The sequence below is a fragment of the Colletotrichum tamarilloi genome (assembly GCF_030869305.1).
Source record: "Colletotrichum tamarilloi strain Tom-12 chromosome Unknown Scaffold_59.1, whole genome shotgun sequence".
NCBI classification, from domain to species: domain Eukaryota; kingdom Fungi; phylum Ascomycota; class Sordariomycetes; order Glomerellales; family Glomerellaceae; genus Colletotrichum; species Colletotrichum tamarilloi.
In genome coordinates, this window is record NW_026849441.1 from 94,896 (window position 1) to 116,929 (window position 22,034).

Consider the following 22,034-nt stretch of genomic DNA (forward strand, 5'->3'; position numbering starts at 1 on the left):
GGTGTGCAACAAGCTCAGAACTTGCATGGGACCCACGGACCTTGGTGCGGCGATCTTGAAACGCGCCCTTGAAACATCAAAAACGGCCATCGAGGGTCCTCCCGAGCTTTCTACTCTACAGTGATGCGAAAATACATCAGACCGAACTTTCTCTTCTTACCAAAATCATCAAAAACAAAACCAACGACTATCAAAATGAGTATACGCATGCTTCTCGCAGGCCTGGCCTTTGGCCAAACACTGGGCCTCAAGACTCAAGTGCCCTTATTCGAATCATGCGCCGCAAGCCCGCTTCTCCCAGACTCCCAACTCGCCTGCAGCAAACCCACAGTCTTGACCTCTGGAGGGTCGCCTGCCCTGGACAATCTCGCCGGAAATCGGACAGCGAAGCCGCCCAAGAAGGACATTTGGCGTTCGGATGAAGGCTGGCAAGGCCCTCACTCCTGCGCGGGAGCGTACTGCGCCTATTCGCGGCCATCCTTCGCCAATGGTCGCGGCATCGTCCTCGTGAGCACGGCGTACAACGCCGAAGAGGCGTCTCATCTAGCGGCTTTTGCAAAGGAGTCGATCAAGGGTGAAGGCGACAGCGAGCTGTTCCGCGTGGTGGAGATGCCCGGCAAGGGGCTGGGTGTTATTGCGAACCAGCACATTCGGCGTGGGCAGCGAATCATGGCCCATCCGCCGGCTGTTGTTGTGCACCGCAGGTTCGTTGATGATATTGATCTAGAGAATCAGTACCGTCTGCTTGATGTTGCCGCCGGAAAGCTTCCGCGGGATACTCGAAAGGCTTTCATGGCGCAGATGGGTCAGTCTCGCGAGCATCAATCTACAGGACACAAGGTGCACGATATCATGCACACCAACTCATTTGAGCTTGGCCTTGGGATCAGAGATGGTCATCACTTTGGGAATTACCCAGAAGTCTCGCGTTACAATCACGATTGTAGGCCAAAGTAAGTGACCCAAGTTCTCTTATGTCTCATGAGCTACACATTATGTCATTGCCTGTAGCTAACACAGCCCAGCGTTGCCTTCTACATCGACGACTCAGATATGCGGCACTACACACACGCCATAAAAGACATTCAGCCCGGCGAGGAACTCACAATTTCCTACGTCGACTCCCTCAGCTCCCGCGCCGTCCGACAAGATCGAGCTCAGCGCAACTGGGGCTTCGGCTGTACTTGTCAGCAATGCAGTCTCTCCGAGGCCTTCATCCGCTCTTCTGATCAACGTCTCGGTAAAATGTGGCAAATCGAGCAGCAAATGAGTCACTGGAACGGTGCAAAGGTCGACGAGGAGATGATTGAGGAGCTCATTTCGCTCTACCGGCAAGAGCAGCTTGACCAGTCTCACGGGTCGGATGCTTTCAGACTTGCTGCGTTGAATTATAACTCCTTGGGAATGGAAAAGGAGGCTCTCGAGTATGCTAAGCTTGCGGAAGAGCAATTCTTGCTGGAGAAGGGTCCACGAGCGAAGCAGGTGCAGGATATGAGGGACCTACTGAGAGATCCGAAGGAGCACTACAGTTGGCGACAAAGAGTTTGATTGGTGTAGAAAATGCGCCTTCTTACTCAAGTTTGGATGTAAATTGTCACGTAACAGGGATAGTAACCGCATCTCACGAAGTGCCCGTCACGTGCTGAATCACGTGTCTATCTCAGACATCGTGTATATAGACCTTTTCCTTTTGTCTATTTCTACTTTAATATGTTAAGCCACTTTTACCACACTCCGTATGCCCATTGCTGCGTGCCATAACTCGTGACATAAATTGCTTTGAGAAAATAGCCTTTCATTTACCAAAAGTTCATTTCAGTCATGTTAAGAGCTTCTGGCTAACCTCGAACTTGTTGTCCCTCTCATGCCTCTTCAAGTGTCTAATGAAAGTCAACGATCGAGACAGGTGACATCTCAGAACGGGCGACTCTCGACTTCTTTCTTCAGATCTTCATTGAACTGGTTCCATCCGAAAAGAACCTTCTGCCTGAACCCCCATATTGGTGCCATGATAAACGCCAAAAGGCCACGAATCTCCTCGACCTGGATGAACCTGGTGCCTCCAGAGTTTTGCTCACTCGGATTGAACCAAAACTCATGTTTGCCAGTGAACAAGAGCGGAACTGACCCCACCCAATGGAGCGTCTCACTTGTGTTTTCCTAGTCATTCGAAGAGAGTCAGTAAACTCAATCACGACCACCTCACTGTAGACAGCAAAATCCATCTAGCGGAGAAGAACTGAAAACTCCTTACCACAATGACTGGACTGAACGCCATGCCTCCCATGTCAACCTTGATCTTATCGCCATCCTTGAGCTCCGAGGGATCCTTGCCCGGCTCAGTCGGCTCGATAGTCCACTTCTGGCTCCACTGCTTGTATTTGCTGAACTCCAGAAACTAATTAGACGCAAAGTCAGCACAGAGCTTTCATGGAAGTTTCCATCATTTGTCCGAAACGCGCTTCGGGTTCGCTCTATCTCACAGGGTCCTTACCACTGATCTCACGGCCGACGGCGGGGCCTGGATTTCAATCTCTGCCGAGATACTTTGCGTTTGACCCATGGCTACGGTTCTTGAGCTAAATATAGGTTCCGTGGGGGAATTTGACAGATTTGGCGCTTTTGGTCGAAAGGGTCTCTCTCGTGCTTGGAATTCTTGTATGGATAGTTGAGCCTGACACTATCAAGTCTCTTGAAGATAGTATCGTAAGATGGATATCTGTAATCATTGTGGGGAATGCCTAGGTTTATATACGATTTCATGTGGGTTAACAGATAACCGCCCGTTGGTGGTTATCTGCTGACTGCATAAACATCCCTCACCATCGCTTAAGCCACCCGGCGGCTGTCAGACCGCGATCGGCTAGGCTGGGCACTGAACCCCGGGCTGCGCCGCAGCCACGATCTATCAAACTGAATTCCGCCGGCCGTCAATTAGTCCGGAAACACACAGCTCCAACCCCCAAACGCGCGCCAGCCAAACGATAACAGACTTAGCCAGCCATCTAGGGTTCTGTTTCCCCGAATCCCAATGTTCACATTACCGAGTCCGTTTATTTGGATCTCTTTGACCTACTCCTAGACTCCGTCACCCCAATACCCATTGAACACGAGATTGACTCATTGAAACTGTGGACGGTCGGAAGCGAGCACCCACATATCGTTGTGGGTGAAGACGCCGGCGTGGTTCGCTTCCTTCCATGGTGTGTCAGGTCTCGCAAGGCACCAGTCAAAGTTGCGCATTAGCTGTTCGATATGTCAGCTCACAGGTCATTCAGGAGGTGCGCAAAGGGATGCTCTGCTCGGCTTACCTCAAAAATTGTCTTGCCAATCTCCATCATCGCAATGGGCCGGCCGAGGCACTGATACTTTCCATATCCAAAGATAAGCTCATGCACCCGATGCATATTCACCAACCGCCTTTCGTCCTCCTCCAACAACCACCGCTCAGGCCGGAACTCGTCCGCGTCCTCGCCAAAAATCTCCTTGCTTAGGTGCATCGGCCACGCCGCGGCATTGATGTTTGTCCCGCCGGGCAAGAACACCGACTCGCCGTTCACGACAACCGTGTCGCCTCCGTCCGGCACCCGCTTGGGATCCATGTTCGTCACGGGCGGATGCACACGCATGCCCTCCTTGATGACGGCCTGCAGGTACGGCATCCGCCTGTTCTCCGCGTCCGAGACGATGCCCGACGGCCGGGACCCAACCTGCCCGTCCCTGACGTAGGCGTCAATCTCGGCCTGGAGCTTCGCGTAGACGCGGGCGTGGGTGAGCAGGTAGAGCATGATGATGCGCAGCGACGCGGCGGTGGTGTCGGACCCGGCAATCATCTGCAGCGTCGTCTCGGAAAGGATCTCGTCCTCGCTGAGGCCGTGCCGGATAAACGACGCAATCATATCGGACCGCTTCTCCGTGTCGCGCGCCAGGCGCTCCTTGATGATGGCGCGGCCGTTGGCGAACATGCGACCGAAGCCCGAGGCGTCCGTCTCCTTGGGGCCGAGGAGGCGTGCCACGATGGGCTTCTGCAGGATCTTGTAGAGGCCCAGGCCGATCTTGTACGTGAAGATTGTCATGCCGACTTCGGCTGACTCGGCGACGCCAAACATGTCTTCGTCGGCGCGCAGGTCGCCAAAGGGCTTGCCGTAGCTGATGTTGCTGATGACGTCGAGCGTCAGGTACTGCATCTTCATGGCCAGGTCCATGGGTCGCGCCGCGAACTCTGTGGACATGTACTTTGACCGGATGAGCTGAACCAGCTCCGACACGTGTGTGTCGACCGAGTCCTCTAGCGCCAGGTTCTCTTTTCCAGAATACTTTGATGGTGGCTTCGTCAGTACTGGCATGGTCCGTATCAGACTAGGTAAGTGAAGATCGTCAAAAACGTACCCCGGCTCCCATCCGTTGCCTCAGCACCCTGTGCTTCTCTTCGTCCATCTCACTAAAGACGTGATCGTTCTCTGACATGTGCCGGCACGCGCGGTAGTACCACTCCGTTCGCGTGTACGGCGACCGGATGCCGCTCATGTAGACGAGAAGCTCGGGCGAAGATGTGATCAGGTCGTTCGGCCCGACGCGAGCGATCGTCCCTAAGAGGATGGGTTCAGCATTGGGCTTTCCTTCATGTTCAGCTCGGGCCATGTCGTGAACTTGGCAGCATGGCCGATCACGACGCTTGTAAGGAAGAAGACGGTGAAGAGGACTTGGGGTAGAAACCCTAACGGATGGGAAGGAAGAAAGGCTCACCGTATTTCCTGCATACTTCATCGTACTTCAGGTGAGACTTGAAAGTCAGAATCGCCCAGGCATGCCACGCCTCCGTCCAGCCGCACAGGACCGGGCCCTTGAACGCTCGGAGTCGATTATACGTCTTGATCTTCTGGCCGACGTACACAGCTACCAAGATCGCCGCAAAGAGCCAACGAAGGCTGTACAGTTGTGAAATGAGACCCATCTTTGTCAGTCGCAAGTCCTTCTTAGTATGAGAAGAGTGCGATGTATGAAGGAGTAAAAGGGAAGGTGATCAACATGTGGGATTGGGAACTGGCCCTGAGATGTAGTAGTCCCGGGACGGCGGCTCAGGAACTTTAAAGAGCGCTTCGAAGGGGGCCTGTCTAGCTTCGGTACCGGGGCCTACGGTCCTCGTGGGATTTTATGAATCTGATGGCATGCCATCATCTCGCTTGGGCGCGAGGGCCTCATAGTGGGCAGTGGCGCTTTGAAGAACTGGGGTGGGAAGGGAGGGAAAGGGAAATGTCAGGTCGAGTCGTGCGTGCCGATCCCGTATCCCGTTAATTTTTTCCCTGGGCTGGGAGCTCAGCTGGCTGTTCTCGGGAAAGGGGCTGAACGGCAGTTGAGCGTTGAGCTTTGACGATGAGATAATTGATAAGGAGTGAAAGGGACCCTCGTTGGACCGGGACCCCGGATGCAGTCAAGGGTCACGACAGCCAAGGGCCCCATCGGGGATTCAGCAAAAAAGTCGGGAAAAAGCCACTCGGCGTCATATTGTTCGTTTCTGGTAAACCGTACAATCTGGTTTGCTTTTTCCTTCCTTTCCTTTGGCCCCCTTTTTCAACCGGTGAGGAGGATACGGGGGCAAACGGGGCTGCGTACTCATCTCCAATGATATTGAAGTGATTTGGAGAACTTTGGAGAACTTTGGAGTTGGTGTGTGTAGCCAAGAGTTCGAACTTATTCCCATCTAGTCCTGTTGCATATGTAAAGCATCGTGGACCGGCGTTATGACGAGGTCTGGAACTCCGTCCAAGATGGATCTCCGGCCAAGGAAAGGGGACTTTGGAGTTCAAAAGTCCAGATGACGTGGACCTCAGGCCAGATTACATGCTTGGTATTGTGGCCACTGGGTAATCCCATTGTTCATTTGAGGGGCATTTGTCCAGGAAAATGGTTGATTGGGCTCGATCTCACTCAGCTGATCGTGCTCGGTTTCCAACGTTCGAGTCTCATTCCCAGGGCGTACAAAAGCAATGTTCTGTCGGTGATATCTTTTATGAAAAAACAAAAAACGACACTATTGTGAATGTTGTATCCGTGCGCTGCTCTGCTCCCGGACCTTCGGATTTCTCCCGACCGTCACCTTAGACCTTAGGTAATCATCCCTCCCTAGGCATCAACGCAAGAGAGCCTAATGCCGTTTACCCATCACGATTATTTGTCGTTGAAACACATATTCAACTGGCGCCTAAGCTGCACTTAACACAAGCCTTAATTATGGGCCGGTTCATGCGTGGTTGGCGATAAGAGGGGGACTCGAGTTTTTGACTGCCCGTTGTTTTGAGGTTCCCGTGGTTCGAGGAGGAACCGAGGGCCCGCGGGATCCCAGAAGGGGAAATATTCGAACCCCCACGTTGCATCAACCACTGCGAGCAGCGGACATCCCAGTTGTTCGCCTAGGAAACCCCCGTCATTTTGTCAACTCCCGAACCTCACTTGAGGTTGCACCAGCAAACATCTACCCTCCTGTGTGGTGACATTGAACCACACAAATCAAGGAACTCGTCAAAGAGACAACAAGAAATGACAAAATAGCTTGGGTCACATCTCCCAATTGAATATGACTTGAACCAGATGATATTCAATCGTGTTCTGCCCGGCCAGAAGTGGCAAGCATGGGTATTTGCATCACGCGAAACGAGAGAACCAACAAAACACCAAACCAACAGAAACGAAAACCAACACAACCTTAATTGAACCTCTTTGATCAAGAATTTACCCCACAACCTTGATGATTTCAATTCGTCAAATTGCAAAACTTCGTAGTCTTTTTTCGATGCGGTGATGCTTTCTCAGCTTTTCAGGATCAATAATATGTTGTCCTGAAACTCCAATCCATACGATACCTACACTATGGAAGAACCACATGAAAAACATCAACCGGAACCAAACAACCCAGTGCCAGTCGTGATCAGCATACTAGGCCGACCCGGCTCAGGCAAAGGCACGCAATGCCGCCCCCTCTCTCAGAAATTCAACCTCTCGCACATCAGCATCGGCGACGTCCTCCGCGAGGAGATGGAACGCGGGGAAGAATGCCCCCACGCAGACATCATCAGAGCAAACATGCTTGCAGGCACAATAGGTCCAATTGAAATCACAATGGCTATTCTCAAAGACCGAATCACAAAGTTGATGGAGGGTGGCACAAGAGTGTTCATTTTAGATGGTAAGCTGCTTCTGCAACCCCCCGGGAATTCTGTACCACAGAAGGTGATCTAAACCCACACCAAAAGGATTCCCAAGATCAATAGAACAATCAACGCACTTCCAAGCCCTCATCGGCCCCATAACCTCCCTCCTCGTACCTACTCCAATGCTCTCCGGGAACAAGCTTCCATCGTCTCCTCCCCCGCGGCCGATTCGACGACCAGATGCAAGCAATCCGAAACCGCTTCCTCACCTTCGAAACCACAACCTCACTTGTGGTAGACGACTTCCGCAAACGCAAAAAAGCTGACCGTCGTCGACGCGGAGCCATCCGTCGCGAGATTCCACAAGGAACTAGTCACGATAATCTCTAGCGTCGCTGAGCTCCTGCATTAGCGCCGCGCTGCTGCTGCTTCTGCTGCTGGTGCTGCTGCACAATTGAAATTGTTTCTGTGTTTTATGTATGGCGCTGTTGTGATCTGCAATGCCGTGTTTTGCAGTAGGGTAGCATCTGCCCAGTCAATGGCATCGAACTTTATGTACGCTCAGTCTCAATCTTGCACTTCCCTGCGCTCTTAGCTTACTTTCACGTATAGCTAGTTTGTCTAGGGTGGCAGGGCTGGGAGAGTCGAGACCACGCGCAATTGGTCTATGACTCTATGAGGCTTTCACTGAGTGATAAATATGCTTTCTCAAGCAAACATTTGTGATGTGCATTAATATGCATTAGATCATTCTATTTTTGATGATATTATAGCATTCTGAAGTAAACCCATTCAATCCAATTCCTGCGCCTGTGGTACCTTGAAACTCCAATTCATAATCATCACTGATAGATGCGCTTACTGCTCAGCAGTCTCGCCCTCGACCTCAACCGCGTTGATTCTTGACGCCTTCTTCTTCTTGTCCTTGAGGGCCTTGCGGCCGGAAACAGGTGTGATCTGGGGAGGCGGGACGGGGGCTACCAGGGGAACTGTAGCGACGGGGACCGCAGGAGCAGGAGCGGGGGCAACAGCGGGAGGAGCAGCGACTGCGGGCGCCGGCTGAGGAGCCGCAACAGGAGCAGGAGTTCCAGCCTGAGGAACAGCACCGTTGGGGTCAGCAGCCGGGACAGCGGCGGCAGGAGGTTGAGGAGCTTGATCGGGCCACGCTGGAGCGGCAGCAGGAGGGGCCGGAGCAGCTGCAGGAGGAGCAGGGACAGCGGCCGGGGGTGCAGGAACAGCAGCGGCAGGAGGAGCAGCAGCAGGAGGAACTGCGATAGGGATGGCGTTGGGGTTGGCAGGCGTAGCAGGAGGAGGAGCAACAGCCGGGACAGCAGCGACGGCGGGCTCAGAGTAGATTGCGATTGCCTGATCCATCACGGACTCGATCTGAGCCCTGCCCTCAGCTGCGATTCTCTGCCCGACTCTGGGAACCTTTTCCTCAAGCGCAGCCGTCAATGCCATGCTGGAAATCTTCTGCCTCTGGAGGGACTCCAATGCAACACCACTGACGCCAAGGTTGTCAAGAACAGGCTTGCGGGAGACTAGGTCGTTCACGGTGACAGTCGTCTGATCGATGAGAGCGTCGGTAGTGCGGCGCAGCCTGGCAGCTCTGAAGGCACTAAGGTCACCAGCAGACTGTATGTCGACTGTGGCCTGGTCGGTAGCCACCTGGGCTTGCTGAGAGAAGATGAGGAGGTTGTTTGCCGTGACTGGGCCTCCATCCAAAGAGAGGACTGCAGCATCGACGTTGGCAAGTGATTCGGAGACGGGAGCCAGAGCACGCTCAATGGTGTCAAGATCACCTGCAGCTCTCTCCTCGATCTGGATGATTCGGATAGGCTGGAGAGGTACGGCAGTAATGATGGCCGCCTGGGCGAAGAGAGCAAGGGTCAGGCGCATGGTAACCATTTTGATGTGAAGATAACAGACGAAGGGTCTGAAGGTTTTCGAAGAAAGTATTGAGGCTTTGGGAATAACCAAGCTATTGTTCTTAAGATCCTTGTCTGATGCTCCAAAAAGACGTTCTCTTCCGGTGGGATACCGAACAGTTTTATAAGCTTTGGTCAACCAGTCTGTGGTGATTGAAGCCCAGATCACATCCAGGACCAAGATGGGAGGATGGACCTTCGTTGGCTCCCGTCTGCGCCTGGAACGTGAAACCGTGAGACACATCCGTACCGTGAGGAAGTTAACGATCCTTGAGCTTGCAGTAGCTCACAACCTGAGAACGCTGTCTCCAGGCTGGGAAGCAGCCTTCGCGACTCCAGCATCTGCGTCCCCGACGCAAGGATCCTCTGGATACAGACCACAAAGGTCTGTGTTGACGTCCGTGATTCTCGGCCGGGAAGTACTGGTCTGCAGCCATTACCCACTTTTGACAGTCTGACAGGTACAAGACAGCTAAACGATCGTGAACCGGCGGCCGAAAGGAGGATTAAGCTTCTGTGGCTAAGAAACCCCTGACCCGTGCGCGCAACTCGGTGCAGGAAGGGAAGGCAAGGTCCCGATGCAACAGGGATGAGGTCCTGGCGCCGCGGCGACAGCTGGGCTGCAGGAGCCATGAAACGGACCGCACCATGTCGACAGCGGCGACGACATCGAGGCCTGTGGAGCTCGGGGAGGCTCTCAAGGGCCTCAAGAGGAGACACTCCGGGACGCAGCCGTCAAGTGCCACATACTTGAGACGAACGACAAGAGACACCAAGCTGTTGTCGAAATGTGGCCAATGCCAGTCGACCGGGGACGCAAGGTGAATGCTCGGACGTGTTTCGTGGACACACGATTTTGACGAATGCTGCCGATGAATTTGGTGATGCGCGCATGTATCGCTGCGCCTCCTCATCCCCGGCCGACAAGATCTCTCCGCTTTCCAAGCCCATTGGTTGTGCATCAAGAATATCCGAACTTTTTGACGTCGGCGGGACATCCCCGCAAACTCCTTGAATGAGGCTCTACTATCATGGCTGGATAGCTCCGAACGTAAATTTGGTGGTCGACGTCTGGGTCCACGACACGAAAACGACATAGCTGCTTGATGGACATAGCTTTCCGGTCCCTGCCTAAGAATCAAAGCTTCATTAGCTTAGCATGGACATGTCAACCGTCATCCATGATCCATAAACGACGAACCATGAATACAGTGTTTAATCAGACCATGTGCTGTCCTTCTGGTGAGAAATAGCACGCGGCCGGTCCCATCTAATAGCCTCTCACTGTCACATGAGCGATCATGGCTTCAACATTTCCCCGGTGAAATAAGTCTTCAAGGGTGCTAAGGACAAACCTTGAGGCTAAAATGGAGTTGCATATAAGCGTTGCATATCCCTTCTGCAGCTGCCAGAAATGACAAATTCTGACAGTTTGCCACCTTGTGTATTCTTGTTGAGATGTCCCATTTTGCGCATGATGCATGCAGGAAACGATCCCTCGTTGACGAGCTTCCTAGACGGTCACCGAGAGACTGTTCTATAGGGTGACGAAAAACAACACGAATCCTTTGATGAGTCAGACCGATTGGTTTCCGAGCCGAGACCTGGATAGGGACCCGACGCCGAAGAACCCCGCATAATAGGCACCCGGCATGGTCTGTACAGGTGTACAAGTAAAGGTGAAGTCTTCTCCGCGACAAAAAGTTCGAGTACGTCGCTCAACCTTCAATAAAGACTATTCGGAAGCGCAGCATATTCAGAAAACATGCCAATCGAAATTCAGCCGGTATTGGAGAGTGATCTTCGGCGGTGCGCCGAGATTGAGAAACTGGCGTTCTCGGGGAGCCCACTTGATCCAGTCCTATTCCCCGGACCCATGCCGGAGGATATCATGGGGATTCGAGCTGAAGAACTGGCCAAACAGTTTCGAGAGGACACAACCGTGCGCTTCCACAAAGCGGTGGACACGGATCTCTCTGGCGACGAGGCGATCATTGCTTGGAGCAAGTGGAATGCGTACTCGGAAGGGTTGCCGGTGCCAAAACCACGTGTCTGGGGACCTGGCTGTAACGAGGAGGCGTGTAACAAACTGTTCCATGGCTTGGACGAGATGCGCCAGCGTTTGATGGGTGGCAAGAAGGTCGTCTGTAAGTGGTGGATATGGCACGTTTGATGCGTGTGTGGCGGTTGTGAATGACAGCTAACGCAGACGACAGATCTGCATATCTTGGTGACGGACCCAAAGCACCAAAGACGTGGAGCAGGGTGGCAGTTGATGACACCCATAGTGCAGGAAGCTGTTCGATTGGGCGTTCCGGCCTATCTCGAGTCTTCAAGAGCTGGCCATCATCTGTACCAAAAGGTCGGGTTCAAGGATATCGACGAGTACCTGATTGACTTTAGCCAGTATGGCTTGGAGCAGCCTCACATCAACTGGGCGATGCTCTGGGAGCTTCCCAATCGACGATGTCCATGAGCGGCCGGTCGAACGGTGAATATCCGATATTGGACATCTCAGACGGAGGGGATGAACCAACGGCGGCTCGAGATTGAGTTCTTCCTGATTGTGATCTTATGGAATTATGTTAAAGTCCGAAGAGGGTGGTTTGATAGGCGAGGTTGGCCGGAGAGCGACACATCCGTAGTTAAGGTATTAATTTGCTGTTCTGAAGAAACAAATGCACACTGCAGTCCTGCTGGGCCTCCCCGATAGGTAGAATGTGCAAGGACCTCTCGTCGGCGGAAACACTGTGAATTCACTGTCCGGCTCTACACTTTGGCCGGGCATCCGGACAGTGTGCATTACATAAGAAACACCACGCCAGACTCCCGCTTTCCACGGAAGGTTGCCCAAAGTTCTTTTTAGTGAGGTGCAGCACTGCAGTGACAGACAGTGGAAGGTCGGGCGGCATGTGGCCCCTGCACCTACGGGCTGCCGAAGCTCACGGCCCCACCTCCCTCTCGCTGTCAGCGCTGGAATTGATGATGAAATCGAACCTGCCGTTCACTGCTGCTTTGGAGGGGCCCGGACCTGCACTGCTAAACTCCGACGTCAGGAAGAGCACCGACTGAATCGAAACTCTTCCCCCACGACGTCTCTTTTGTCCATGGCTGCCATCGCGTGGGATCAGAGCTCCTACCTGACATAGCTGCAGCTCACACCTCACAGACCGGCACCATGTCGTATATCGCGCCCATCCATAGACCAAGCAGCATACGCCAGGCCATCAGGATACGCCTGTCTGAGGAAGATGAAAGCGAGAGCTTGGTGGTAGCGTGAGTCTGCTCCCCTGCCGTACTGCCCCTCCCTACCTTCACTTTTTACCCATTTACAGCTTGCCGTACCCAAGAAGAGAGGCGAACTTGGACTTTTATCGCCTCATACTGACAAGCTCCAAGACGATCAAACAGACTCGAAGTATGGCGCATCACGCCCACCGATATGTACTTGCTCGGCTCTGCCGCAGTCTACGGCACCATCCTCCTCCTCCAGCGCCTGCGACCCAGGGACAGTAAAGCTGACCTGCTCTTCGTCGGTACCGATCGATTTCAATACTTTACGGCGAGATGGGACTCTGCCACACAGAGGTTACACACGGAGCAGGTCGTCGAGGATACCGCCGAGCCTCACATGCGCGAAGCTCAGAGCCAGGACAAGTGCCTAGTCGATCCGACAGGCAGGTTCATGGCTATGCAATTATGGGAGGGTGTCATGAACGTCATGCGCTTGGGAACTAGGAAAGGACAGCTCGCTCGCCTTGACGATGCATGGGAACAAGTCCGCCTCTCCGAGCTCTTCATGAAGGCGAGCATCTTTGTGCCCACCGAGACTGGTCATCCCACCGTTGCCTTCTTGTACCAGTCCAAGATCGATAAAGAGGACGCGCGACTCGCCATATACAGACTTATGACGGACGATAAGAACACAGCTGTCTCGAGGTTCGATCCAGAACGCAATAGAGACCTCGACATCGAGATCAAGGATCCTTATGCCCGTATCCTCATTCCTGTGAACATCATCGAGGATGAAGTTAAGCGATACCACAAAAGGGACACTTCAGCGGCCAAGGCACAATTGGGTGGCTTGATTGTAGTTGGCGAAACTCTACTGGTTTACGTCGATACCTTGACGCAGTCTGTCGTGGAAAGTCCAATGGCAAGTCCCGCCATATTCGTGGCATGGGCTGCCTATGATGACACAAACTTTTTCCTTTCTGATGACTATGGCAATCTTCACCTTCTGACGATTGAGACCGAGGGTGTTGTTGTTCTCGGAATGACTGTCAGAACACTTGGAGTAACGTCTCGCGCATCGTGTCTAGTGTATATGGGAGACGGCATGCTTTTCCTGGGCTCTCACTACGGCGACTCGCAACTACTACAGGTGGATCTCGAAGAATTGTCGACGAAGCTTGTGCAGACCATTCCCAATATTGCACCTATTCTCGACTTCGCCATCATGGATTTGGGAAACGCTGGAGACAGCCAGATTGGCAACGCCTTCTCGTCAGGCCAAGCTCGCATCGTCGCCGGCTGTGGTGTCCATCAAAACGGCAGTCTACGGAGTATTCGAAGCAGTGTCGGACTGGAAGATATTGGTGTTCTTGAAGACCTGCAGGATGCCCGAGGTCTCTTCAGTCTACAGTCGCACGGCTCTGAAAAAGTTGACACTCTCGTGGTTTCTTTCATGACGGAAACCAGAGTTTTCAGCTTTGATGCCGAGGGTGGTATTGAAGAAGTGTTTGAGTTTCACGGGCTCAATTTGGACCAGCCTACTCTAATCGCAAAAACATTGCCCAGTGGTCAATTACTTCAGGTCACCGCAGCAATCGTGACTCTGCTCGATCTGGAGAGCGGCGTTACTCTGAACAGTTGGTCGGTACCAGATGGCAAGACCATTGTCAATGCCTCTGCCAACAGCAAATGGGTTTTGCTGTCTATCAACGGCACCTCTCTGGTATCATTGAACTTGGTCGATAACTTGGCAGCTCAAGAGCAAGTCTTGGGCCGCGGCGTTGGGGGCGAGGAAGACCAAATTTCTTGCGTACATGCAGCCGGCGATCTCGACCATGTCGGCGTGGTAGGTTTCTGGGCAACGGGTTCTGTGTCCATAATTGACCTCCGCACGCTCAACGCCCTTCAGGGTGAAACCATCAAGCAAACCGACGACAGCGTCTCGGTTCCTAGAGACATGGTTCTTGTGCAATTGCACCCACCACACCTTCTCGGCCCAACGCTGTTCGTCGCTATGGAAGATGGTCAGGTTGTGTCGTTCAACGTGTCGAAAGATGACTTCTCCTTGTCAAGTCGCAAAAGCGTCACCTTGGGTAGCAAACAAGCTGGGCTACACGTTCTTCCAAGACCAGACGACGAAGGCATCAGCAATGTATTTGCTACGACCGAGCACTCTAGTCTGATCTACAGCTCAGAAGGAAGAATCATCTACTCGGCGGCAACTGCAGAAGACGTGACCTATATCGCCCCCTTCGACTCTGAAGCCTTCCCAGATGCCATCTTCCTCGCCACGGATCGTAACGTACGGATCGCCCACATCGATGCGGAAAGGAGAACGCATGTCAATCCCCTTCCTCTACGCGAGACGGTTCGAAGAGTGGCTTATTCGCCAGCACTCCGTGCTTTTGGCATAGGCACCATTCGAAGAGAACTCATCAACAATGAAGAGGCGGTATCAAGCTCATTCCAGCTGGTCGACGAGGTGGTTCTTGGCGTTGTTGGCAAGGCATTCCACCTGGATGGCTCCACATCAGCCGAAATGGTCGAAAGCGTCATCAGAGCAGAGTTGCCCGACAGTATGGGGCAGCCTGCCGAACGATTCATTATCGGAACAAGTTATCTGGCAGACCCGGAGGTTGATGAGAACAGCGATATCAAGGGTCGGATTCTGGTGTTAGGCGTTGATTCTGACAAGAACCCCTATTTGATAGTCAGCCACGCGCTTAAGGGCGCGTGTCGCAGTCTTGGAGTGATGGGCGACAAGATTGTCGCTGGATTAAGCAAGACGGTAGTGGTCTACGACTACGCCGAAGAGTCGAGCACATCTGGAGCACTCCGCAAGCTGGCTACTTTCCGCCCTTCAACATTCCCGGTTGACATTGATGTCAATGGTAACATGATTGGGGTCGCTGATCTCATGCAGTCGATGACCCTAGTCGAGTTCATCCCGGCACAAGATGGGGACAAAGCCAAGCTTGTAGAGCGCGCTCGTCACTTTCAGTACATTTGGGCCACATCAGTATGTCACTTGGAAGAGCATTCGTGGCTCGAGTCCGATGCGCAAGGCAATCTCATGGTACTGCGGAGGAACCCCAACGCGCCGACAGAGCATGACCAGAAGCAGATGGAAGTCATTAGTGAATTCCACCTCGGAGAGCAAGTGAACAAGATTCGATCACTCGACATTGTTCCGAATGAGAACGACCCGATCGTGCCAAAGGCGTTCCTCGCAACAGTAAGTGGACTTTCACCCGGCCATGGTAAACGGTTGCTAACATTTGCCTAGGTTGAAGGATCGGTGTATGTCTTTGCCGACATCAGGCCAGAGCACCAAAGTCTACTATTGCAATTTCAAGAGAACTTGGCCGGAGTGGTCAAGACACTGGGTCAAGCTGACAATGCGCCGGGTGCCGGGCTCTCATTCATGTCATGGCGTGGTTTCCGGAATGCAAAGCGCGCGGCAGATGCGCCCTTCCGCTTTGTCGATGGGGAGCTGATTGAGCGGTTTTTAGACTTGGATGAGGCTAAACAGGAGGCCGTCGTTGCAGGACTTGGGCCGACGGTTGAGAATATGCGCAACTTGGTAGAAGAGTTGAAGCGCATGCATTAAAGCAGAATAGGATGATGTAGGATATTTAGAAACATGGAGTTGGGCGAATGGACCTGAAATGAATGACGCCCACGGCTACAAGTAAAGATAGTGCAAAGCAAGACATTTCCTGGGTGGTGGCAGAGGTTCTATCCTCTTGCCTCACAAATTGATGTTGTGGAAGACATACAAATCATAATCCACTATCTGGGGATGAACAAAATAGAAATTTGTCTCCATGTTGATTTTCCTAATGGGGGATTTGCATCTATCCACATCGTCACAGTCATCACTCGTGCCACTCCGGAAAGGGCCGGGTCCCAGCTGAACCCACCAACCAATCAACAAGCACCAATTTCAGAACCTTCTGCCTGAGGCGACCAGCCAGAAAGCTTTCGGCAATCCTCAAACCACGGGCATCACGAAAAAAGACGCTCTCCTACTGAACGTCATCCCTCTCCCCAATTGCACCTCGCAACAACCTCTTGCCGCCGCAAACCCTCTCCTCTCCTCCTCCGATTTACGAGATGGCGCCCCTCGCACACGTTTCCCGCACTTGCCTGCGGCAAATCGCGCGCACCAGCCCGTCGACGGCTGCGCGCGCGCTCAGCACCTCGGCCGCCCGGAACGACTCGACCGCTACGAGCTACTCGAGCCCCTTCAAGGGCGCCCAGAAGGGCAGCAGCATCCCCGACTTCAGCAAGTACATGAGCAAGGGCTCTGCCGGCACCAACCAGCTTTTCGGATACTTCATGGTCGGCACCATGGGCGCCATCACCGCCGCCGGCGCGAAGTCCACCGTCCAGGGTAGGGAATACTTCCATCCGTAGCCCCGAGGAGAACCACAGACACCGAAATCGAGATTTCGAAACACGACATGGGATAACGGAAAGGACGGGAAACTGTACCAAAAGAAAACAATGGCTGACGGACCGGTGTCAATTGCAGAATTCCTCGTCAACATGTCCGCTTCCGCCGACGTTTTGGCCATGGCCAAGGTTGAGGTTGACCTCAGCACCATCCCCGAGGGCAAGAACGTGAGTTGGCCCGATTGACAAAGCTGAGCGGCGGTATGCAACATTGAGACGGCCGTACTGATATTTTTGGACGACAGGTCATTATCAAGTGGAGAGGCAAGCCCGTCTTCATCCGCCACCGCACCCAGTCCGAGATCGACGAGGCCAACAAGGTCTCCGTTTCCTCCCTCCGTGACCCCCAGAAGGACGACGACCGTGTCAAGACCCCCGAATGGCTCATCATGTTGGGTACGTATCTTTTGACGACAATCGATTCAATTCTTTTGGTGGCGAGATATTGCGGCCTTTCGGCAGCTAGTCAGTGCTGGAGATGAAGGATCGAAAGTCTCTTCAGCAACCGCATACCAAAACACAACCCCCGAATTGGCGCACGTGAGCTAATAATTCGTCTCCTAGGTGTCTGCACACACTTGGGATGTGTCCCCATTGGCGAGGCCGGTGACTTTGGCGGTTGGTTCTGCCCCTGCCACGGCTCCCACTACGATATTTCCGGCCGTATCAGAAAGGGACCCGCTCCCCTCAACCTCGAGATCCCCGAGTACGACTTCCCCGAGGAGGGCAAGCTGGTCATTGGTTAAGCGGGATCACCTGTATGAGTATTTAGGACGAACGGCAGCGGGAGAGAGAGTACGAAAGGAGGTCAGAAACCCCCCTCCACTCCTTCGAGGGAAGCGGGAGGGCTTTTGGCCGAAATGATGGCAACAACAAACTACTAGAACAACATTTTCTTTTGCATCGGAGACCGAGCTGGTGCTGGTTTGGGTTCCTACAAGACGAGAGAGAGGTGTCCATTTTCTTTTTTCTTAGACGTGTCCCTAGGGCAATAATGCCAAATGTACAAAAGTCAATGAGCGTCCAGGAACAAGCAAGTCTTCGCAACTTTACAATATGCAGGTGTTGGCCAGGTAGATATGATGTTGCAGGTAGCTGATATCAGAGAAGAAGCCGAAGCCGAAGGACCGAAAGAACTACGAAACTAGCATTCGAAATACCAATACCCCGGCACCGAGACTCGAAGGCGGCATCAAGTGGACGACGTCGCAGTCGTCAAGTGACCGGCCAGAGCCCGGACGTCATCTTACGAGAGTTTGGAGAGATCACGGTTCGGAACAAATGTGACGGGGGGCGATCAGACTGGGCCGTGTTCATGTGACAAGTCAGCGTTGGTTCGGAGCGAGGATCCCGGGTGTGACTGGTTTGAGAGCCGGCATCCCACTATCGAGACTGTTATCACATAGCACAGTCGATTCCCGCGTGGATGGGTGCCACACCTTTTCGGCAGATAGCGGTCTGGGCATTTTCGGAGACGGGAAATCGTACGGCGCATGATAAACAATGTCTTGCCCTCAGTTGAGGGTGGGATGACTGTCTGATCATTGGCCCGGGGGCTCACGCTGGGCTTTTGTTGTGGTATGCGGTGACCACGGCTGAGTTTGACAAGGCATGGCAGAGAGGGAAATTCGTCTGCATTCATGTTTTGCATCATGGCTCAAGAGGTGGATATCACGACACGGTTTCCTCGCCAGGAGCTTAGAGTGGCATACAATCTAGGAGTAAGAGCCAAGGCAAAGGGAAGAATGCTTCATAATCGGACTTTCAAGTGCACGGGCGCCGCCATCGGTCCTTGGATCTGGTCCGGTTGAACCTTGAGAGCAGGTGGCATAAACAGATCGACGTATTTTGCCGGCTTGATGAGATGACACTTTTCGCCAGGCATAAATCGGACAGAACATCCGGTAATGATGGCGTCTATAGTAAAGGTACTAAGCTAAGGCAGATCTAGGTGCTCTTCAAAGTTCAGGCCACGATAAAACATGGGACGGCAGGTGGTTGATCGATCTTGGTGTCGCAAAGTCCGACTTGGACGAGAGAACAATAACAATTCATCACCTTGGCAAGCGAGCAAGGTTCACAACAACAGAAGTTGAATAAGTTGGCAGGTTGAAGTTGGAGGAGGGGGCCCGTTACCCCCGGCCCATGCCCCTGTGGCTCCGAGTCCCCACACCTCTGCCAAACAGAACGTGGTCGAGCCAATGAGGCCACACAGAAAGACGGCAGGAAAAGAGTGGATGAGACGCTGTTCCGCGACGGGTGCCGTCTGATTTGCAAGATCCTCAAACTCTGCTCAACTTCAGCATCCCCCTCCAAGGACAGGGGGTCGGTGGAGGCCGATTGGGGGCAGCTGGGACCATGTCTTGGACGACGATCTGGCGATGAGGCTCCTTTTGAGTTTGATATTGGTTATGGCAGAGGCAGATGCCGAGTGAGGTTGTTCGGAAGTGCGGTACCGAAATTCATCGAGTGATGGATTTGGTCATGCGGTTTTCGGCAGAGGGAGAAATTCTATCACGACGGCCGATGTGCTCGAGCGCATCCTCCAGCTTGAGTCGGATCGAGACCTGGTCAGCAAGATCAATGGCATTCGTTGAGTTGCCTCCACCAAGACCGTCGCAGAGAATGAGGCCCGGTTATTCTTATCTCCTCTACCCTTGCCAATTCTCTTCGACAGCCCCGTCACTTCTACGCAGCAGTCCTACTCGAGTCTCGGCCCAGTTCCCGAAACAGATCGAGCCGTACGCTACCATGGACCATGAGCCGCATGGCACGCCGCCCCGTCTCTCCGGAACGGGATGAACTCTTGGCTCGCACACGTCGAACGGTCGCCACGTCTCCTATCCCCAGTCCATTCACTGTCGTGGCCAAACCGTATCGGAGGGCAGTCCAGCCGACGGTTCCCCTTACTCCACCCCAGCGCCTCCGTTCTGGGTTCTCTTGTTGACGATTCTGCCAAGCAAGGCCGCATCATCGAGCCCGGCAGAGTCAACCTTACCAACGTTGCGTTGATCGACGCGTTGGTTTTCCCAAGCGGGTTCCTCAGGGGAAGGATTCAACGTCGCGGCCATGAGACGAACCCAAGATGTTGGTGGGCTCTGAGACTTGTCCACCCCTCCCCTGGTGTAGATGATGGGGTTGCCGCGAGCATGTTGTATATAACTCGGCGCCTGCTATTCTTGCTCCACGGTTGAGGAAAGAGATTGTTTTCTGTCTTTCAAGCCATCACCGTTTTCCTTCTCTTTCGTTTCAGTTCTGGAAACTTTCTGTATTTCTATCAAATCATTCATTTTATTTTTTCTAGGCTCTTTGTCCATTAAGTGTTCTCTTGGGCCGGCCCTTCTTTTGAACATTTTAAATCATTAGTATACACTCTACCTTCTCGAAAAAAATCTGAAAACGAGAGTCTTCTTTCGAAAACCTTCGCAAGAATGAAGTTCCAAACCTCCACTGCCCTCGCGGCCTTCGTCGCCTTCGCCGCCGCAGAAGTGCCCCAAGAGCATTCCCACGAGAAGTACCTTCGTGCCGTCAACGCCCTCCTGAAGCAAGACAACCCGAACAACATCCAAGACGCAGTCTTTGGCCTCCTCGGCAACGCCGCCGCCGCCGCGGGCGCGGGCGACGTCACCAACCTCGACTGCCTGCACCAAACGACGGCCGACTCGGCCTTCACCACGGCCAAGGCTGCGGGCGACGTCGACGGCATGGCGAGCGCGCTCGTCTTCCGCGCCGTGGAGCGTAATACGGGCAAAGTCGGGCTCAAGAGCGTGCTGTGTAGCGAGACGGCCGCGAACCCCGAGATTGCGGCGCTGAGCCAGCATCAGGATCCGGCTTCGGATGGGGCAGCTAAGACGAATAAGGCTATTACACTTGAGCTTGCTAAGCAGCTTTCTGCCATCGGGGCTGATCCGCAGCTTGCACTTGATGCTGGTACCTTCGAGCCTGGTGATGTAAGTCGTTTCCAACGATAAGGTGCAAGCTCATAGGATAAGAAGACTAACGTATAGGCAGGTCAACGACAACACCGGAGCCGGTAACACCTGCGACGATGCCAATGATACGGAGGGATGCATCTTTAGCCAGAACCTCATTGTCAAGGACGCCACCCCAGAGGAGATTGATGCCGCTGTTGCTGGAGGTGCCGGCAACGCCAAGTCCGGCGGAGCCAACTCAACCGGCAAAGCAGGCCGCTCGCGCAATGAAAGCGTCCTGAGCCGTACCATCCTCTCCCAGCGCGATATTGAGGGCACCGGCGCCTCCGCTTCCGAGATGACCCGTCGCCAATCCAAGAACAAGAACAAGAACAACAACAATGCCGACGCCAACGCCAACAACAGCACCGCCGACGCAGCCACAGGCACGACAAACGTCCAAACCTTCACCGGCACCCTCGGCGGCCCCGCTCCACCTGTGACCTCGGACCCTTCCGCCAACAAGCCCTTCTCCGTCAACGGCGCAACCTTCCTCAACGCCGGCGCAGCCCTTCAGCGCTCCTGCGCGGTCCAGCACAACGCCTGCGCAAACGCCGCGAACTCTGGATCAGGTGACATCTCCGTCTCAGACTGCGACGCGCAGGAAGACGACTGCCTCGCGGCCTCGTCGCAGACGAAGCTCCGTCGCGCGTCGGGTCTGAACGCACGCGGTGCGCGGAGGATGAGGATCGCGACGACGGCGCTGTTGAAGGGTCGCCAGGCGTTTGAGTTTGGCGAGTGCCAGGACCCGAGTATTGAGTTTGCTGAGGGTCTCGATGGGCGCAAGGAGGCTTCATTTGCCCCCGCTGGCGACTTTGAGCACGGCAGTGCGTTGAACATTGGTGTGATTTCGGGTTTCATTTGTGGGCAGTTGGAGAGCCGGTGTCAGGCGGATGAGGCTGCTGTTGCGGCTTGTCAGCAGGGCGAGGCGGCTTCTAAGGGGCTGAAGGGGCAGGCTGCTGCTGATGCTTTCAACTCTGCTTTGGGACTTTGAGGGGTTGAGTAAAGGATGGTGTTGGCTAGTGAGAGGGAAGATGTGTATGTGTTGGAAAGACGAGAATGCTATCGATGTTGGGATAACAGCTCCAGGTTGTTAGACGTGGGATGACTGATGAATCAATTTTCTTTGTTTTAAAATCGGTGAGATAATTATGTTCACTCTGTCAAATTCATCGAGTTACTCTAACTATACTCGAGAATGTGAAGCCAAGAAGTTGATTTCAACTTCAACCATTCTAGCTGGAAAGTGATAAAGTTGTAGTCAAGCTTGAGAAGCGCAATTATTGTAATGAAAT

General features: G+C 53.5%; 10 protein-coding genes across 10 annotated transcripts; 6 read left to right on the forward strand and 4 right to left on the reverse strand.

Annotated features, from left to right (window-relative positions):
* Positions 1-195: 195 nt before the first annotated feature.
* Positions 196-1,548, forward strand: CTAM01_11237 (uncharacterized protein; the record flags this gene model as incomplete). The annotated part of the gene is made up of 2 exons (XM_060527248.1): positions 196-953; positions 1,026-1,548. The coding sequence occupies 2 exons, from the start codon at positions 196-198 to the stop codon at positions 1,546-1,548; spliced, it is 1,281 nt and encodes a 426-aa protein (XP_060378102.1).
* Positions 1,549-1,914: 366 nt separating this feature from the next.
* CTAM01_11238 (uncharacterized protein) lies at positions 1,915-2,563 on the reverse strand (the record flags this gene model as incomplete). Its single annotated transcript, XM_060527249.1, has 3 exons — positions 1,915-2,160; positions 2,255-2,398; positions 2,495-2,563. 3 exons carry the CDS (start codon positions 2,561-2,563, stop codon positions 1,915-1,917), a joined length of 459 nt encoding a protein of 152 aa, XP_060378103.1.
* Positions 2,564-3,120: 557 nt separating this feature from the next.
* Positions 3,121-4,954, reverse strand: CTAM01_11239 (cytochrome P450; the record flags this gene model as incomplete). The annotated part of the gene is made up of 4 exons (XM_060527250.1): positions 3,121-3,246; positions 3,312-4,316; positions 4,390-4,589; positions 4,747-4,954. 4 exons carry the CDS (start codon positions 4,952-4,954, stop codon positions 3,121-3,123), a joined length of 1,539 nt encoding a protein of 512 aa, XP_060378104.1.
* A 1,913-nt stretch (positions 4,955-6,867) lies between these two features.
* On the forward strand, positions 6,868-7,474 carry CTAM01_11240 (uncharacterized protein; the record flags this gene model as incomplete). The annotated part of the gene is made up of 3 exons (XM_060527251.1): positions 6,868-6,928; positions 6,959-7,183; positions 7,251-7,474. The coding sequence occupies 3 exons, from the start codon at positions 6,868-6,870 to the stop codon at positions 7,472-7,474; spliced, it is 510 nt and encodes a 169-aa protein (XP_060378105.1).
* Positions 7,475-8,006: 532 nt separating this feature from the next.
* On the reverse strand, positions 8,007-9,056 carry CTAM01_11241 (uncharacterized protein; the record flags this gene model as incomplete). The annotated part of the gene is made up of 1 exon (XM_060527252.1): positions 8,007-9,056. One exon carries the CDS (start codon positions 9,054-9,056, stop codon positions 8,007-8,009), a length of 1,050 nt encoding a protein of 349 aa, XP_060378106.1.
* Positions 9,057-9,258: 202 nt separating this feature from the next.
* CTAM01_11242 (uncharacterized protein) lies at positions 9,259-9,901 on the forward strand (the record flags this gene model as incomplete). Its single annotated transcript, XM_060527253.1, has 3 exons — positions 9,259-9,309; positions 9,375-9,461; positions 9,635-9,901. 3 exons carry the CDS (start codon positions 9,259-9,261, stop codon positions 9,899-9,901), a joined length of 405 nt encoding a protein of 134 aa, XP_060378107.1.
* CTAM01_11243 (uncharacterized protein) lies at positions 9,583-10,559 on the reverse strand (the record flags this gene model as incomplete). Its single annotated transcript, XM_060527254.1, has 3 exons — positions 9,583-10,220; positions 10,278-10,360; positions 10,432-10,559. 3 exons carry the CDS (start codon positions 10,557-10,559, stop codon positions 9,583-9,585), a joined length of 849 nt encoding a protein of 282 aa, XP_060378108.1.
* Positions 10,560-10,841: 282 nt separating this feature from the next.
* On the forward strand, positions 10,842-15,920 carry CTAM01_11244 (CPSF A subunit region; the record flags this gene model as incomplete). The annotated part of the gene is made up of 6 exons (XM_060527255.1): positions 10,842-11,223; positions 11,365-11,544; positions 11,943-12,127; positions 12,246-12,352; positions 12,488-15,545; positions 15,597-15,920. 6 exons carry the CDS (start codon positions 10,842-10,844, stop codon positions 15,918-15,920), a joined length of 4,236 nt encoding a protein of 1,411 aa, XP_060378109.1.
* Positions 15,921-16,426: 506 nt separating this feature from the next.
* CTAM01_11245 (cytochrome b-c1 complex subunit Rieske) lies at positions 16,427-17,514 on the forward strand (the record flags this gene model as incomplete). Its single annotated transcript, XM_060527256.1, has 4 exons — positions 16,427-16,706; positions 16,848-16,936; positions 17,014-17,164; positions 17,333-17,514. 4 exons carry the CDS (start codon positions 16,427-16,429, stop codon positions 17,512-17,514), a joined length of 702 nt encoding a protein of 233 aa, XP_060378110.1.
* A 2,685-nt stretch (positions 17,515-20,199) lies between these two features.
* CTAM01_11246 (uncharacterized protein) lies at positions 20,200-21,733 on the forward strand (the record flags this gene model as incomplete). The annotated part of the gene is made up of 2 exons (XM_060527257.1): positions 20,200-20,718; positions 20,780-21,733. The coding sequence occupies 2 exons, from the start codon at positions 20,200-20,202 to the stop codon at positions 21,731-21,733; spliced, it is 1,473 nt and encodes a 490-aa protein (XP_060378111.1).
* Between the last annotated feature and the right edge of the window lie 301 nt (positions 21,734-22,034).